Source organism: Protopterus annectens, chromosome 2.part1 (assembly GCF_019279795.1).
Source record: "Protopterus annectens isolate FY-2018-M chromosome 2.part1, PAN1.0, whole genome shotgun sequence".
Classification (NCBI taxonomy): domain Eukaryota; kingdom Metazoa; phylum Chordata; order Ceratodontiformes; family Protopteridae; genus Protopterus; species Protopterus annectens.
The window spans coordinates 409,929,282-409,945,271 of record NC_056729.1 but is presented as its reverse complement, the minus strand read 5'-3'; the positions used below and the strand labels follow the sequence as shown (position 1 = coordinate 409,945,271).

The window sequence follows — 15,990 nt, the reverse complement described above, 5'->3', positions numbered from 1 at the left end:
ATAATTCTACCAGTGCCAAATTCATTTATCATAAATCTACATTTAATCCACCAATGCATCCTAATGTACTTCAATTTCAGCGTAACATTCTCAAAGATCTACATTTTTCTGGTCGAGGATTACGTTGGAAATCCAACAATATTTCCTCAGCCGAAAGGCAGGCTATTGTTGAACTACAGAAAAACGAAAATATTGTAATTATTTCAGCTGATAAAGGGGGTGCTGTGGTTATTTTGAATTGGCATGACTATGACAAGGAAGCTACCAGACAATTGTCTGACCAAAAATATTACTCACGAATGACAATTAATCCAACATTCAGGTTTCAGAAACAGATTGAAGACTTTGTTCTTTGGGCCAAGGACGAATCCATCATCACAGATGACATTGCACAACAACTCATTGTTCATGACCCAACTTTACAATACATCTACTTTTTACCCAAGACCCACAAAAGTCTTATTAACCCTCCTGGGCGGCCAATTGTGTCTGGGAGAGGATACATAACAGAACCCCTCTCTTTGTTTCTCACTTTGCATCTGAAACCCTTGCTGAGTCTTGTACGATCAAGAATACACGACACCACCATGTTCCTCAATATAATATCTAATAGCCAGTTGGAAGAGGACTGGTTAATGTGCACTCTAGATGTTTGTTCCTTGTATACCAACATCCCTCACAATTCCGGTCTAGAAGCCCTGCCCTTCTGGTTGGACCAAGCTGGTCTATATCAACCTCTCTAATTCTTTTTTGGTTGAACTAGCTAAATTTGTTCTAACCAGCAACGTCTTTTATTATCAAGACAAATGCTACTGGCAGGTTAAGGGTACAGCTATGGGAGCTTCTTTGGCTCCAATTTATGCTGGCCTCTTTATGGCTTTTGTGGAACATCACATAATTTATAATTGTCAGAACAACATTTTTTTGGAGCACATTGACATTTGGCGTCGTTATCTAGACGATTGCTGGATGGTTTGGAGAGGGGACATACATGGTCTAAGGGATTTCATTTCCTATTTAAATAACAACATTTGGGGCTTGGAATTCACGGCACATTATGATTATAGCAAAATCACTTTTTTGGATGTTGCCATTACCAAATTGCCTGACAATACACTTTCCACGGAAGTATTCAGGAAACATCCTGAATACAATACTATTTTACACGCCTCCAGTTTTCATCCCCCTGTTATACGGAACATCCCTAAGTCACAATTCACTCGAATTAAACGCATTTGTTCCACTGACAATGACTTCCAACATCATAGGAGGGATCTCACGGAAAGATTCAGGTCCAGAGGCTATGCTATGGGCCATGTGTCTAGTGCCAGCAACATGACTAATTCTTCCAACAGAAATGATTTTCTCCAGTACCAAAAACATACCTCTAACAAAAGCACTACATTAAGATTCACAACCACCTATGCCAGGAATTCAAACCAACTAATTGATAATATTAACACCCATTGGAACATTTTACAATATGATTCTGATATTTCTAATTTCATTCCTGACCGGTGTCAATTTTCATTTAGGAAAGGCAAAAATCTGGGGGGTTTCTTTAATCATTATAAACATGGTAGTAAGAACAACCATACGCAATTTAAACAAACTACACTTTCAGGTGACCCCCTTACAGGCTGTTTTCCATGTGGACACTGTACTAACTGTGATAAAATCAACAAATCTAAACAATTTTCAAGCAGGAACTGTTCTCAGGTATATGACATCAAATTCTTTGCCAACTGCAGCAGTGACTGGATTATCTATCTGGCCAGCTGTCACTGTGGTGCTTTTTATGTAGGACAGACCTCCCGACCACTTAGAATCAGGATCTCTGAGCACATGAGCAATATCAAGACAAACAAAATAACCAATGCTTTTATACAAACATTCTTTGGCACATACCACTGCAAAATTCACATTCATGGTCATTGACATTATACAAGGAAATAGGACTAACAAAGCAGGTTGGCATTCAATTCTTAACACTAAGGAAAAGAAATGGATTATCAAACTGGGGGGATTATTCCCACCTGGCTTGAATGATAATTTTTGAATTAACCAATAGGTATTTAGTGACCTCTATATATTTTGTCACATTTTTGCTGTGTTCATTTTCACTGAAGAAGGTTGTGTATATCCTACCGAAACCGGTCTGGTGCAAAAGTGTTGTCTATGTGTAGGTTTAATAACCTGTCACAATAAACTGAGGTTTTCAGGATTCACGTTATGCTGGTTCTGTTTTTTCTTTAACCTCAGCTTTGACAGATTTAAAACAGTTTATTCGGAATATAAATTTAAAGGTTCTTTTTGGTTCAAATAATGCTATGACATCATATAATACTTGCAAAAGACGTAGTACCTTTATACCAGTTAATTTGCCTGTGACAACTGCTTTCCATAATTTACGTGAAGCTGATTTGAGAAAGCTATATGGGATTACAATTAAGAAGAAGAGACAGTATAATTTGAACTATGATGAACACTGTGCCTTAAAGAAACTGCCATTTGACAATACTATTGTGATGAAACAAGCTGACAAGGGAGGTGCTATTGTTGTTATGGATTGTAATGCCTATAAGACATCTATGCTCAATTTTCTTCAAGATGAGAATGCTTTCAGAAGAATATCATATAATAATGCTAAGAAATGCATTAGTAATGTCAATATGTATATATATGAGCTACAAACTAATGGTGAGATAGATTTAGATTTGTTTCACTTTTTTACAGTACCCTGTCCCACTATTCCCTTATTATATGGGTTACCAAAAATTCATAAATGTTTAGATAACCCACCCATGAGGCCCATTGTCACTGGGGGTGGGTGGATAACTGAACCGATATCTGTTTATCTACAAAAGCAACTGTACCCCTTATTATTGGAGTGTCCTAATATCTTAAAGGACACAGGTGATTTTTTAAGCAAACTTTCAATTTGGTATAACAGTCTACGTAACAAACTTGATTCAGGTTATTTATTTGTAACCTTAGATATAAATTCTCTTTTTACTGTCATACCAAATGAGTATGGCATTGAGGCTATCAGACAGTTTCTGAGTAAGAAAATAGATATACCTACAGGTGATGTTCAAAATATATGTGCATTATTAGACTTAGTTCTGAGCAACAATGTATTTATGTTTGATCAACTTTTGTTTCTACAGCTAACCGGTGTTGCGATGGGAACACCGGTTGCTAATACATATGCTAACCTAGTCTTGTATCAATGGGAATTAGAGTTTATACATGATGGTGTAAAATTTTTGAACAGTAATATTTGCTTGTACCAGAGGTTTGTGGACGATTGCCTTATGGTTTGGAAGGGATCACGCCCTGATCTGCAAGATTTTATAGTATATTTAAACAGTAGTACGAGCTTCTTGGTTTTTAAGGAGATTACATCTGAACATGAAGCAATTTTCCTTGATGTTAAGGTATATAAAGAAGAGGGTACTTTACAAACTACTATTCACAAGAAGGATGTGCATACTAGTAGATACTTACATTATAATAGTATGCATGCACCCCATGTTTTTAAAGGAATTGTTAAAGCTCAATTTTCACGAGTCAGTAGGTTAAATACAATTGACTCTGTATTTCATATACAGTTAGATGAAATGTTCAATGAGTTTGTTAAGAATAGCTATGACTTGGATATATTGGAAGAATTGAAGAGAATGGTAATACTTAATAGGGATACTATATATAAACCTTACCTTAGGACAGACGCGTGTATGAATGATCATGTGATCATTACATCAGGATCTAACATTGGAAATATAGTTAGAACTAGATATGTTATGAACTTTAGTAGTAGAACAGGTTCGGTTAAATATATCATAGCCAAATACTGGCCTGTGTTGATGGCCTGTCCAGAGGTTAGGTGAATTTTAGGTGAAAAGCCTTACTACTCATATAAGAATATGAGAAGTATTAAAAGCCCATTATGTTATAAAGATTTTAATTTTGGCTTAAAGCTGAATGCTTTCTCTGATCGTATTGGTACTTTTAAATGTATGAGCTGTTCTTGTTGTATAGACATTGCTGCTACCCCTAATCATGCATCTATTCATCCTGTTACTTTAAACGAGTTTTACTTTAAATCAGTAGCATTCTGTAACAGTGTAAATGTGGTGTATTTGGCTACTTGTAATATCTGTTCAGCATTCTATGTGGGCAAGACCACACGTAAACTTAAAGACAGAATAATTGAGCATAAGTAAGAGGTTAGAAGGGAGGTTGAGAATAATGCTCTTTTCAAGCATATTAAAACTCATGGGAATACGCATTGCTTTAAATTTAGATGCCTAGATTTAGTTAAACCTCATAGTAGGGGTGGTGATATTAATAATGTTTTAGATATTAAGGAATATGAATGGATTTTAAGACTAGCAGCGGATTCTTCACCTGGATTAAATTCTACTGTTAGCCTAAAGCCTGTTTTAAGTAAAATTCAGCGTGTTAAGCTATTTTAAATATTTTTGCATTTTGTATATATGTTATATTATATTGTGTTTGTCGGTCATGTGATTTTGGCTGCTATCATGTGACTGTTTTTTGCGCCTTCTTGTTTAACCGGACTTTGGGGTTAAGAGATTCCACTATGCTACCTTGGGCTAAGAGTTTAAACCTGTGGTTCTCATTATAGATGGCCAGGGAAGACAAGCAACTCCTACGATTCTTGGGTACAAACGCTTTGCAAATGCTACAGAACATAGGTCATGGGAAGAACCCAGACAAAAAAGACGCCGGCTGTGACAATCCTTATGGGGAATCTGCCTCCCACACTGACATTTTCCCCACTTGGATGACACCAACTCTAGGTAACCAAAAAGTAACAAGACCAAAGAAAGAAGAAAAAGTACCACAGTGGGGCACTTATCCGATGACAAGGTATTCAGCACAGCAAAAGGGCTTTCAAAACTACAAGTGATGATGGCGTTTGGATGGGCGGCAAAGCTATTTTGGGTAACTGCATTTGTACATCACCTTTAAGCCCCATGTCCTGTACGGGGAGTACGTGTGTGATCTACAGTGCATACAAGATCTAAAGACTTTGATATACTGACCAGATGCTGAGCTATTCTTGTCAGGAGATCCCTGCTGTGAATAATATTGCAACAGTGATATAGAAGGACATCAAATAAGATGTCAAAAATGATGAGGATAACCTAAAAGGGATAGCAAAGCACATTAGAAAGCACTCCAAACAAAGACAAACAAACTCTGAAGAGTGAAAGCAGAGTGCAAGGCATGCAAGAGGGAAGGAGTCTAAGACTGAGTAACTTTAGATCAAAAACGGCAGACTGACTCTATTGGTGCTCCAGTCCTAAAGGTGAGGAAGACAAACCTGACTGTGGCACACAGAAAATTTATTTATACAGCAGGAGACAGCACAACAAAGCAGGGACCAAACAGAAGAAAACGAGTCTTCATGCATCAATTTTTTGTGACAATAATCCGAGTTTACTTTTTTTTGCTTTTATGGGCAGCAGTCTATAATGGTTTATCTAAACCTGAGAGTTTCAAACACTAATACAGTTTACTCACACCTAAACCTTGTTCAGGGTTTTGCTGACAAATATTTTACAGTTGAATGTGTGAACACAGATTCCTAAAAGAACCTCAAAGAGAATGCAGATGAATAAACACTGCAATACAATGTCTTTTGTGTAATGCTCTATTTGTTACTAAACATGGTTAATGCAAAGATACATGCAGCACTACTTCAGATAACGGTAGCCAAACACAAATTCTTTATATGCTTTTTAAAGAAAGACTGATATGGTTAATGCTTATGGGACCAAGTTCTATGACCAAAAAATAAAAACTGAAAGACAAATCATCTTTTTAAATATATGGGACACAATAGAAAATGCTAATTAAGCCTCTCAAGCAATCAAAGGTCCAGTTTATTAATTAGAAATGAAACATTTAGCTTACTAACAGACAAGCAATAGAAGCTATACATTCTCAGTTTTATACTGTACACAAGTATGTAGATTATAAGATAACAACAATAATGAACCTAGCAAGGTCCACAAGGGGGATTTCTCCAATCAGAATCAGATCCAAAATTTGGCAGCGAAGGGTCAGATGGAGAAGAAAAAGGAGGATTGGGAGGTGGTTGAAGGAATGTTGAATTCTGTGTGTACGGCTGCTGGCATATGTTAGATCCAGACCAATTCACAGTCCCTGCAAATGGCTGCATAAAAGCAGGAGGAGGAAAAGCAGGTGGTGGAGTAGAAGCAGGAGGAAAGGGAAATATCTGGTTAGAGCCAGACGGCAATGAAGAACAAATGTTACTGGGATTTACAGGGTTTGTAAAAACATTAGGATTTGGAGCTGCCATGTTACTAGGAGGGTAGAACCTTGAAGGACTAACTTGCATTCCAGAGTCATTTTGAAAGCTAGTACTAGGAGGATGAAACACTGGAGGATTCATAGGAAATCCTGCATTATTTTGACAGCCATCATTACTAGGAGGGCATAATCCCAGAGGACTGACTTGCATTCCAAAATTACTTTGAAAACTGCTGTTGTGAGGAGCAAACACTGGAGGATTCATCGGAAATCTTGAGTTATTTTGGCAATTGTCCTTAAGAGGGCAAAATCCAGGTGGACTAGCTTGCACTCCAGGGTTATTCTGAAAGCTGATGCCATGAGGAGGAAACATTGGAGGACTCATTGGCAATCCTGAGTTGATTTGATAGCTATCCTTACTAGGAAGGCAAAATCCTGGAGGAATAGCTTGCATTCCATGGTTATTTTGAAAGCTGGTGCTATGAGGAGAAAACACTGAAGTATTCATTGGCAATCCTGAGTTATTTTGGCAGTTGCTATTACTTGGAGAGCAGAGTCCTGGAGGACTAAATTGCATTCCAGAGTTATTTTGAAAGCTGGTCCTATTAGGAGAAAACACTGGAGGATTCATCATCAGTCCTGAATTATTCTGACAGTTGTCCGTAGGAGGCCAAGACTTTAGCACACCAACAGGCAAACTACCACCAGGTGGGCCAAATCTTTGAGGCAATGTTTTTGAGTGATCTGCAGAGAATGAAGGACATTGTGGAGTTCTAAAATTTCTGTGTGATGGATGAAAAAATCTTTGCTCTGAAAATGGAAAGTCAGACCTCGTGCTTTGAAATCTTCCTGAAAAGACATTCCTTGGTGCATTTTGGAAATGCCCCCGCTTTCTACCACATCCACCTAAAAAGAGAAATACTGCTGTAATTCATTTAACATAAATGTCAGTGTTCATAATCAGACACCATGAACCTTATTCATTATGTTTAAGCAATGTTTAAGCAAAATGTCTCAGTTAAGAGTGAAGTACTGGCATACTTACACATTGTCTCATTAGATCTTTGGTGCATTCATGCATTATGCAATACAAAGAAAGAATTTTATTCCTGAGGCCTGGCATTATGGCCAGGTTGTCTTGAGTGCCTACATCAATAAAAGAAGGCATTATCTTGAGTCAAGTTATAGGACTGGCCTTATCACATCCTCTCCAGTGTTTTTTTTTTTCTCAAATGAAAAATCAATGAAATCCCAACAGGGGGAAAACAGTACACAAAGTATCAGTAAACTGGAGAAACTGGGTAAAATAGCACCTACACATGCTAAAGGGGACACAGGGACTGTGAAGAAAGCTACAGCCCTACCAATGACAGCTAGTCAAATATCTGTATAATCAAGTTAAGATGATTTTACACACACACACACATATATATATATTAGCACAAATAACACACAGGATAATTCAAGTATTTCACAATAAAACCAGGCAGATGTATCGGAAGATGATATTTGAGAATATCCCAAAGGACAGCCACTGCAAAAAATGCCTGGATTTTGGAATGAAGACAAGGTCAATAATACTTTACAATATACATATCAAAGGACAATATAGCTATGGTACAACTATCAACTGTGGACCTATATGCAGAGAGAAACTATTGAGTCAGCTGTGGACATCCCCTGCACAGTATCAGAAACAGGGCCTTGGTCACCAATACAGAAAACTATACAAAGTAGCTCACCATACAGAAAGTGACTGCTTTGTTACTGACTTTTCTTCCCTATCAAGAGCAAAAGCAATCAACTTACAAAGATTTTTACCTCCAGACGGGTAAAAGCAAACATGTCAGCACAGTCAGTATGTGAACATAATGCCAGCATATAGCCAAGTCTCTTGCACCCACTTCAGTGAATTCTACATGGACCAATTCAAAACATCTGATAGTATTTTTGGAAGACACCATAGGGCGTCATCAAAAATATGGGTCCTTACGCACAGAGTCTGAAATCATCCTGGCTGAATGGCTGAAAACTAGAAGCAGGGCCCTACATGCACAAATGCTAAGCCAACTCAAAGGGAAGAAGCAGAAGTTTATGTTCTATGGAAAAATCTAATTCGCGCAGTAAAAATGCAACATTCTCAGACTGACTGGTTTCCTACCCTTTAATAAAAAGGAAAGTATGTTAAAATATGTGCTATGACTACTGAAAAGCTTTGGCAAAAATTAAATGAATGCTGAAAAGAAGACAGGATGGACAACGGTTAAAATCTATTTCTCACAGAAGTCCAGGGTTTGATCCTGACCTCTGCTCACTATGTCTGTAAGGCATTACTTTTACACACCAAAAATATGTAAGGTGTTTTCACCTCATGGATGGAAGTTATCGGGTTCAAACTCAGTCCTCCCAGATATGCTTCAGATGTCTGCCAATGTACAAGCAAACATGATAGATAACAGCACAGACTCTTGGAGGTGCTTACTGAGAAGAGTCAGCAGTATCCTCTAGCTAGGAAAGCAGACCACAGGCTGCTCGCCACTTCAGGGACACACAGTTGGCAGTGCAAGAAATTGACGCCAGTCAATTTGGTTATGTTGAAGACAGAAGGGGATGTGGGTATTTGCTGTAGCAAAGTGGACTGAGGACCAAGCCTCCTCCGACCTAAGCTAGGGACCCAAGCTAATGATGAGGAGGTCTACTCTGCACTATTTGACAGAGTATATGTGCCCGCCACAATGCCAGCATTCCTGGATTAAGCTACTGGCTGGCTACTTTCTGCCCAGACTGGGTTACCCGAGATAGCTGTGTAGGGTGAAAGCTGGTGGTAAAATCAACAAACAACAAATGGACTAAGAACTGCTATGCTGAATAAAAGGTTCACCGATGGCATGCAGAATGGAAGTAGATGACAACTGAGGAGGAAACTAGATATTTTGTGTATCCATGAAATAAGATGAAAGGGCAGAGAAGCAAAACCTCTTGTCATGGGATCCAAAGTCTACTACTTAGGGGAGGCCAGAGAGAAATGGTACAAGAATCATGCTAAGACAGAGTCCTCTGATGACAGTGAAGGACATCATCAGAATCCATGAGGGACTCCTGAGAATTAGTGTAAAGATGAAACAGTCTTTATGATCTCAGTCTATGCTCCAAGCAGGCTTGTCATTGTGACAAAAAGAAGGCTATCAGGGACCAATGAGACGTCCATATAAGGACAAATAGTGCAAGATAAAAGGATGCTAGGTCCACAGGGATGGGACAACAGAAATAAGAAAAAAGGGGCCGTTTTGGCTTAATGGTCAACATAAGATTTGCCAAGCACTCTCAAAAATTACTTATAAACAATGGCCAACATGCAAGTCGGGTAGTCTTCCTCGTACTAAGGAAAAGGCAATGGGATAGAACCAGAAATTTCCAAGTCACCCTTTGTGAAACAGCTGACCCCAACATAAATTACATTTGGTCAGATTCACTAGACAAAGAAGACTCTAAAATTAACAGAGACTAGAATGAAAACCTGGGATTTGACAGGAGCAAAAACAAAGGAGTTCAAGGAACTACTCATGGGTTTAGCACCTCTGGAAGAAGAGTAAAGAGGTGGCACAGAAGAAGAATGGCAGAACCTCAAAAAATGGGTGTAAACATTTCAGGGAAAGCCGCTGTGGAATGCTGGAAGTCCAGGAAATTACCAGAAGAAAGCAGTGAGGCATCCAATGGTCTGAAACATGATTATATACTACATTGCCTGGGTAGACCAAAAGTCAATCAGTGCATAATACGATGGGTAGCAAACTGGCTAACTAATCAAACTCAATCTATGATACTGCAGGGCATGAAATCTAGTCAGAAATCAGTAACTAAAGGAGTACCTTAGGGTTCTGTGCTGGGGCCCATTCTGTTGAATATGGTCTTAGCCAACATATTTATATTTTTATTTTTATATTCTTATGGTTATATTGTTATATATTTTTATATTTTCATTATTTTCTATATTGTTATATGGTTTTGCGCACTATGTATGCTATTTATGGTATAGGGTGTGTACATGGTAGTGAGTGGACTTGGTATTGTGTGAGTGTAGTAACCAAGTCAGATTTTTAAATACATCAGACCTAGTTTTAACAACACAATAAGATGTTAATTGAATAAACATTAATTGAATGGTAATTAACGAAGCTGTTATATAAAGCGGATATTGTAGGCATTACTGTTTAAACTTGTCTGAGGAAGGAAGGATACGAAGCCTTCCGAAAGTGCTTTTGTTACAATAAAAGTTCTCACGTTATTTTCAAGTCCGTGGACCTGAGGTTTTTATAGCTTTTAAACCTGGACTACTGTTTATGCTTACCTTGCTTGTACAACTATTTTTGGGTGAAGTCTATACTCTAAGAAAGCTGACGGTAGCAGTGTGTTTTACAACGTGCAACAGCATACTGTGAACATTGGTTCCTTGGCATCTTTTTGTCTTTATTAGTTTGTGAAGTGTTTTGGAGTTGTCGTTTGTCATGGCCAGCGAGGAAACAATGATTTCACAAAGCTTATTTGGTTCCCAAGAAGGAGGGAACGTAAGTAAAGACTTTCGAGACAAAATAAACCCTATAGAGGCGAAAGCCGATGGAGATCTAACAACGTTAATCCACATGTTGATGGGGCGTATGGACGCCGTTTCGCAACGTATCGATAGATTGGACAACATCATGAGTGCAACACCTACCGGTAACTTGGTTAACAATCTTGGGGGAACCATCGGTAGCGAGGACATAGCCGCAACAAGAGATGCTATCATTTCTAACAACAACCAGCAAGGAGCTTGTTTGCGAGGACCGGCAAACGATATTAGCAACTGGACTAACGCAACGGACAGTGGCATACCGGCAGGACAACTCTTAGTTCCGAATACGGAGAACATCTCCCCACAAGGTACCGTTGTTTCCCTTAATGACTCTGTTCCTACAGTGGTAGGTTACCTTGATAAGAACAATTATTTTACTCACGGTGACACTTATAGGGGAGGGGAAGCTAACAACATTGAAAAGGACGATGAGCGGAGTTTGAATAACATTGCTACGGCTATTGGGGAGTTTGACTACAAACTCTTCAAGTGTAAGAAATTACAACTTGAGATTTCGTACTTAGGGGAATGCTTGGCTAAAAAGATCGTACCTAAGGGGCTTAGGCAGTGGAGATTCCCGGTGGGTTTACATGAAGGTTCAAACTTCCATAATGAACTTTTAGCCCTTTTTGATCGACACAGCTTTGAATACATGGGACTACTTATTGACCACTATACTAAACAGGTCAATGATTATAGGGTAGAATTGGCTAATTTAGAACAAGACATTACGAAAAACAAAAACTTTTTAAAATACAAATATGACTATTCTCGAATATTTACTAGCATTGAAGCCACTACTCACAAGCTGTGTGACAACAAAAAGAAGAAAATCACGAGGGATATTAAACAGTATGCAGAAAATAAAGCATATCCTAGGCCACCACAGATAAGCCAAGTTAAGAACAAGTTAAGGGACCATCTGCCTAAACCAAACGACAACCTTAAATTTAAACATAAAAGTAACCAGAATATGTACCAGCTTGATACCTTCCTAGAGGAAGGTTACAAGGAAGATAACCCACTTGCAACACGTGATGAAAGGGGAGATACCAACCCCGGGGAACAACATCAACTTCCTTTGAATGGGGCCATTAATAACAATGGACAAAACATTAACGAGAACACTGGGGGTAGACAAATAAGCATGGAACATAATCAGGATTTTGGGCAGGACCAGTATCAACAACAGAGGAACTTGAGATCCAACAAGAACCAGCAGAGCACAAAGAGCAAATACAATCAGAAGAAGAAATGATAAAAGTTCTAAGTCAGCCAGTAGTTATTTACAACAAAGAAGGGGATTTTAAGATATTCAACTATACTACCCTGGACATTACCACCGAAATGGCTGACTTTTTCTCTAAAGGACTGTCTTTTGTTCCTGACACTCACATGGACTTAGTTAAGACTATTGTGGACCTGAAACTATTTGTTCGTAAACTCAACCTTTTGGCAGTTCTAGGCAACCAATCTTCCCTTGTTAGACCTTTTAGAATATCGAGTCTGTTTAATCCACCCCTGGTTAACAACCTTAAAATATTTGAGAAATCATGCGAACTAGATCTAAGGTTTTTAGCTTCTAGTAAAACGCATCATAGTAAACACACCTTGAACATAACAACAGAACAGCGTGATTTTATTAAATTACTGCAAGACTGCAATATTCGGGTCATGACACCCGATAAAGGGGGAGGGTTGGTGTTTATGAACCAGGTTGACTATATTAACAATCTTACCACCCATTTAGATGAAGGCCCATATGAGGAAGTTTCTGTCAACGAAGTTAACACAGCATATAAAAGGATTAGGGAGACAATAGAAGACCTTTTTTTAGAGGACTTCATTGACATCAATATACATACTTATCTTAACATGACATCACCCAGAATGCCATCTTTCTTTGGGTCTCCTAAGATACACAAGTCTATCAATGACCCCCCATTTAGACCAATTGTTGATGGTCGAGGGTCCATTCTTACAGCTTGTGCTAAATATGTGGACAGCCTCTTGAAACCATACATAGTACAAGAAACACATATATGCAAGGATTCATGGGGCTTCCTTGAGGACATTAACAAAATAACTTTCGACTCCAATTTAATATTTATGACAGTGGACGTTAAGAATTTATATACAGTTATTCCACAACAATTGGGGTTGCAATGGATCAGGGAGTTCCTAGAAGAGAGGAAGGTAGATCAGAATACGATTTACATTATTGAGACCCTATTAGAATTAGTGTTAAAATACAACTTTTTTTCTTTCAACCATCGCACTTACAGGCAATCCTCAGGGGTTGCGATGGGGTCACCCTGTGGGGGGTCATTTGCTAACTGTGTAATGGCACAATGGGAAAACAAGTTGCTCTTTACCAACAGTCAGTTTACTACGCATGTCGCCTGGTATACTAGGTACCAGGACGACATGTTTTTCCTCTGGAAGGGGCCAAAATATTCTACAACAGTATTTATAGACGAGATCAGGACATTCACAGACTTTTTAGATTTTACATATGAGGTTAAGGAGAAAGAAATCAGCTTTTTGGACATTAAATTAAGCAAAGACTTGGAGGGATCCAGATTTATTAGTACCATCTACCGTAAACCTACCTACTCTAACAGTTTTCTTCATTTCAGTAGTTGCCACCCTTACCATCAAAAGAGAGCTGTGGTAAAAGGGCAGATGGTAAGGGCGGCACGTATGATAACCAGGGAGGCAGATTTTCAGGACGAATGCAATAACCTTACAGTTATGTTTACAAATAGAGGGTATCCAGACGCATTAATACTGGAGGTGAAAGCTGAGGTTAGTTATAAACGAGAATCTGGACATTTTAAACCTATCCTATGGAAGCAAGATAGCATAATAAGTGTGGACCAACAGTACATACAACAACAAAAAAAGAAAAAAACTGACACTGAGGTAAGATTTCTATGTACATTCTCCATTGACCACCATTTTATTAGGAATATTCTAAAGAAGAACTGGGCTAACATCATGGAGGATAGACATTTAAAACAATTATTTGGAGTCACACCTCATATTACCTTTAGGAAAGGATTCAATCTAAAAGCTCTTTTAGAAAAGAACAACAATACTGACTTCCAAAGGTATAAAGGAATGACTACATGTGGGTGTTGTAAGTACTGCAAGCATATAGAAGAAGGGAGTTCGGTGCTAATTAATGGGGTGAAATATAAATTGTTGGGGAGGTTTAACTGTATATCTAAATCAGTGGTCTACCTTGCAGCTTGCAAAAAATGCCCGGCCTTCTATATCGGAAAGACCGAGAGGGTATTCAACAAGCGAATATACGAGCACTTGTATGCAGTATCCAGAGGAGATACTAACAACGCATTAGCTTGTCATATTAAAGAACACGTAGACCACTGTTTTGGATTTACGGTTTTAAAACAGATCAAGGCCGTCCCATACTCAGGCCCATGGCAGACCTTGCTGGAAAAGGAAGAACTTTTATGGCAAATAAGGACGGCCGCACATATGTTCCCAGGGTTAAACGACACTGTTTCATTGACCTGCATTTTAAAACTTCTAGCCCTAAGGAGATAATAGGGTCTTAAGTAACATGGGAAGGAACCTTTTTTGCTGCTCTTATACTGGAATTTGACGGTGTGGGATATAGAACATTTAGGGAATTCCAGTACGAGATCTCACATGACCTACGGTCAGATTTTATAAGGGCTATATATACAGTATACATAGCTGCATATTTTTATATCTATATTTTTATTTTTATTTTCTTATGGTTACATTGTCATATATTTTTATATTTTCATTATTTTCTATATTGTTATATGGTTTTGCGCACTATGTATGCTATTTATGGTATAGGGTGTGTACATGGTAGTGAGTGGACTTGGTATTGTGTGAGTGTAGTAACCAAGTCAGATTTTTAAATACATCAGACCTAGTTTTAACAACACAATAGGATGTTAATTGAATAAACATTAATTGAATGGTAATTAACGAAGCTGTTATATAAAGCGGATATTGTAGGCATTACTGTTTAAACTTGTCTGAGGAAGGAAGGATACGAAGCCTTCCGAAAGTGCTTTTGTTACAATAAAAGTTCTCACGTTATTTTCAAGTCCGTGGACCTGAGGTTTTTATAGCTTTTAAACCTGGACTACTGTTTATGCTTACCTTGCTTGTACAACTATTTTTGGGTGAAGTCTATACTCTAAGAAAGCTGACGGTAGCAGTGTGTTTTACAACGTGCAACAGCATACTGTGAACATTGGTTCCTTGGCATCTTTTTGTCTGTCTTAGCCAACATGCCAACTTCAGAACACTTCTGCTTAAGATGACTGCAAGATTGGTGTCTGAATAAATAGCACTGCAGAATTAATGGAATGGGCAGATAAATCAGGTTTGCATTTCACTTATAAAACATGCAAACTTACTGAATTTTTCAGATGCACCTATGGTGATTGTGACAAAATGAGCTACTTCCAGTGCAGCTAGCTGGAATTTTGTAAATATTTATATGTCATTTGTGAACATCAAACTAATTTATATAAAAAGCTTGTGTTACAAATGTATTAGAACTGTATGTCATGTGTATATCAAACTGCTCTGTACAGATGTTTGCATTGAAAAGCTTTTTGTAAAGTGCCTGTGCTTAAAATGTATCCACAGTGTGCCCTACTGGAAGAAAACAAGAATGTACATGCACTGTTGTAGCTGTTTAAATGTATATGTTAACAGAGGAAACTGGAGGGTTAACCTCAGTCCAGCAAACTTTAGAAAAATATCTGAAATTAAATTCCTTTATAGGATAGGCAGAGTCTGTACTAGGAAGCTTTCTGTATTGTCTCTGGGGTGAACTAATTGCTAAATTGGAAGCATTAAGGAATGCAATTGTTTTATGACATCCAGCATCTGCCAAAGATCTGGGCAAAAGCCCCTGTATGAGTATTTTTACAGGTAGATGCTAAATACTGCCAGCTTCAGCACGTGAGACCTAGAAGGCACATGATCAGAAATGATGCCATTCTGCAAGCTATGTCAGCAGCAATAGTTTAGATATTTTGAGAAGTCTCTCT

General features: G+C 38.2%; 1 protein-coding gene across 2 annotated transcripts in view; it reads right to left on the bottom strand.

Moving 5' to 3' along the window:
• Nucleotides 1-5,900: 5,900 nt before the first annotated feature.
• The window catches only part of NAF1 (nuclear assembly factor 1 ribonucleoprotein), a 1,472,570-nt gene continuing 1,462,480 nt past the window's right edge, over nt 5,901-15,990 (bottom strand). For both annotated transcript variants that reach the window (XM_044062219.1, XM_044062220.1), the window contains exon 9: nt 5,901-7,215. In XM_044062219.1, coding sequence (XP_043918154.1) covers nt 6,035-7,215 — 1,181 coding nt within the window. In that variant the 3' untranslated portion in view covers nt 5,901-6,034. The remainder of the gene's footprint in view (nt 7,216-15,990) is intronic.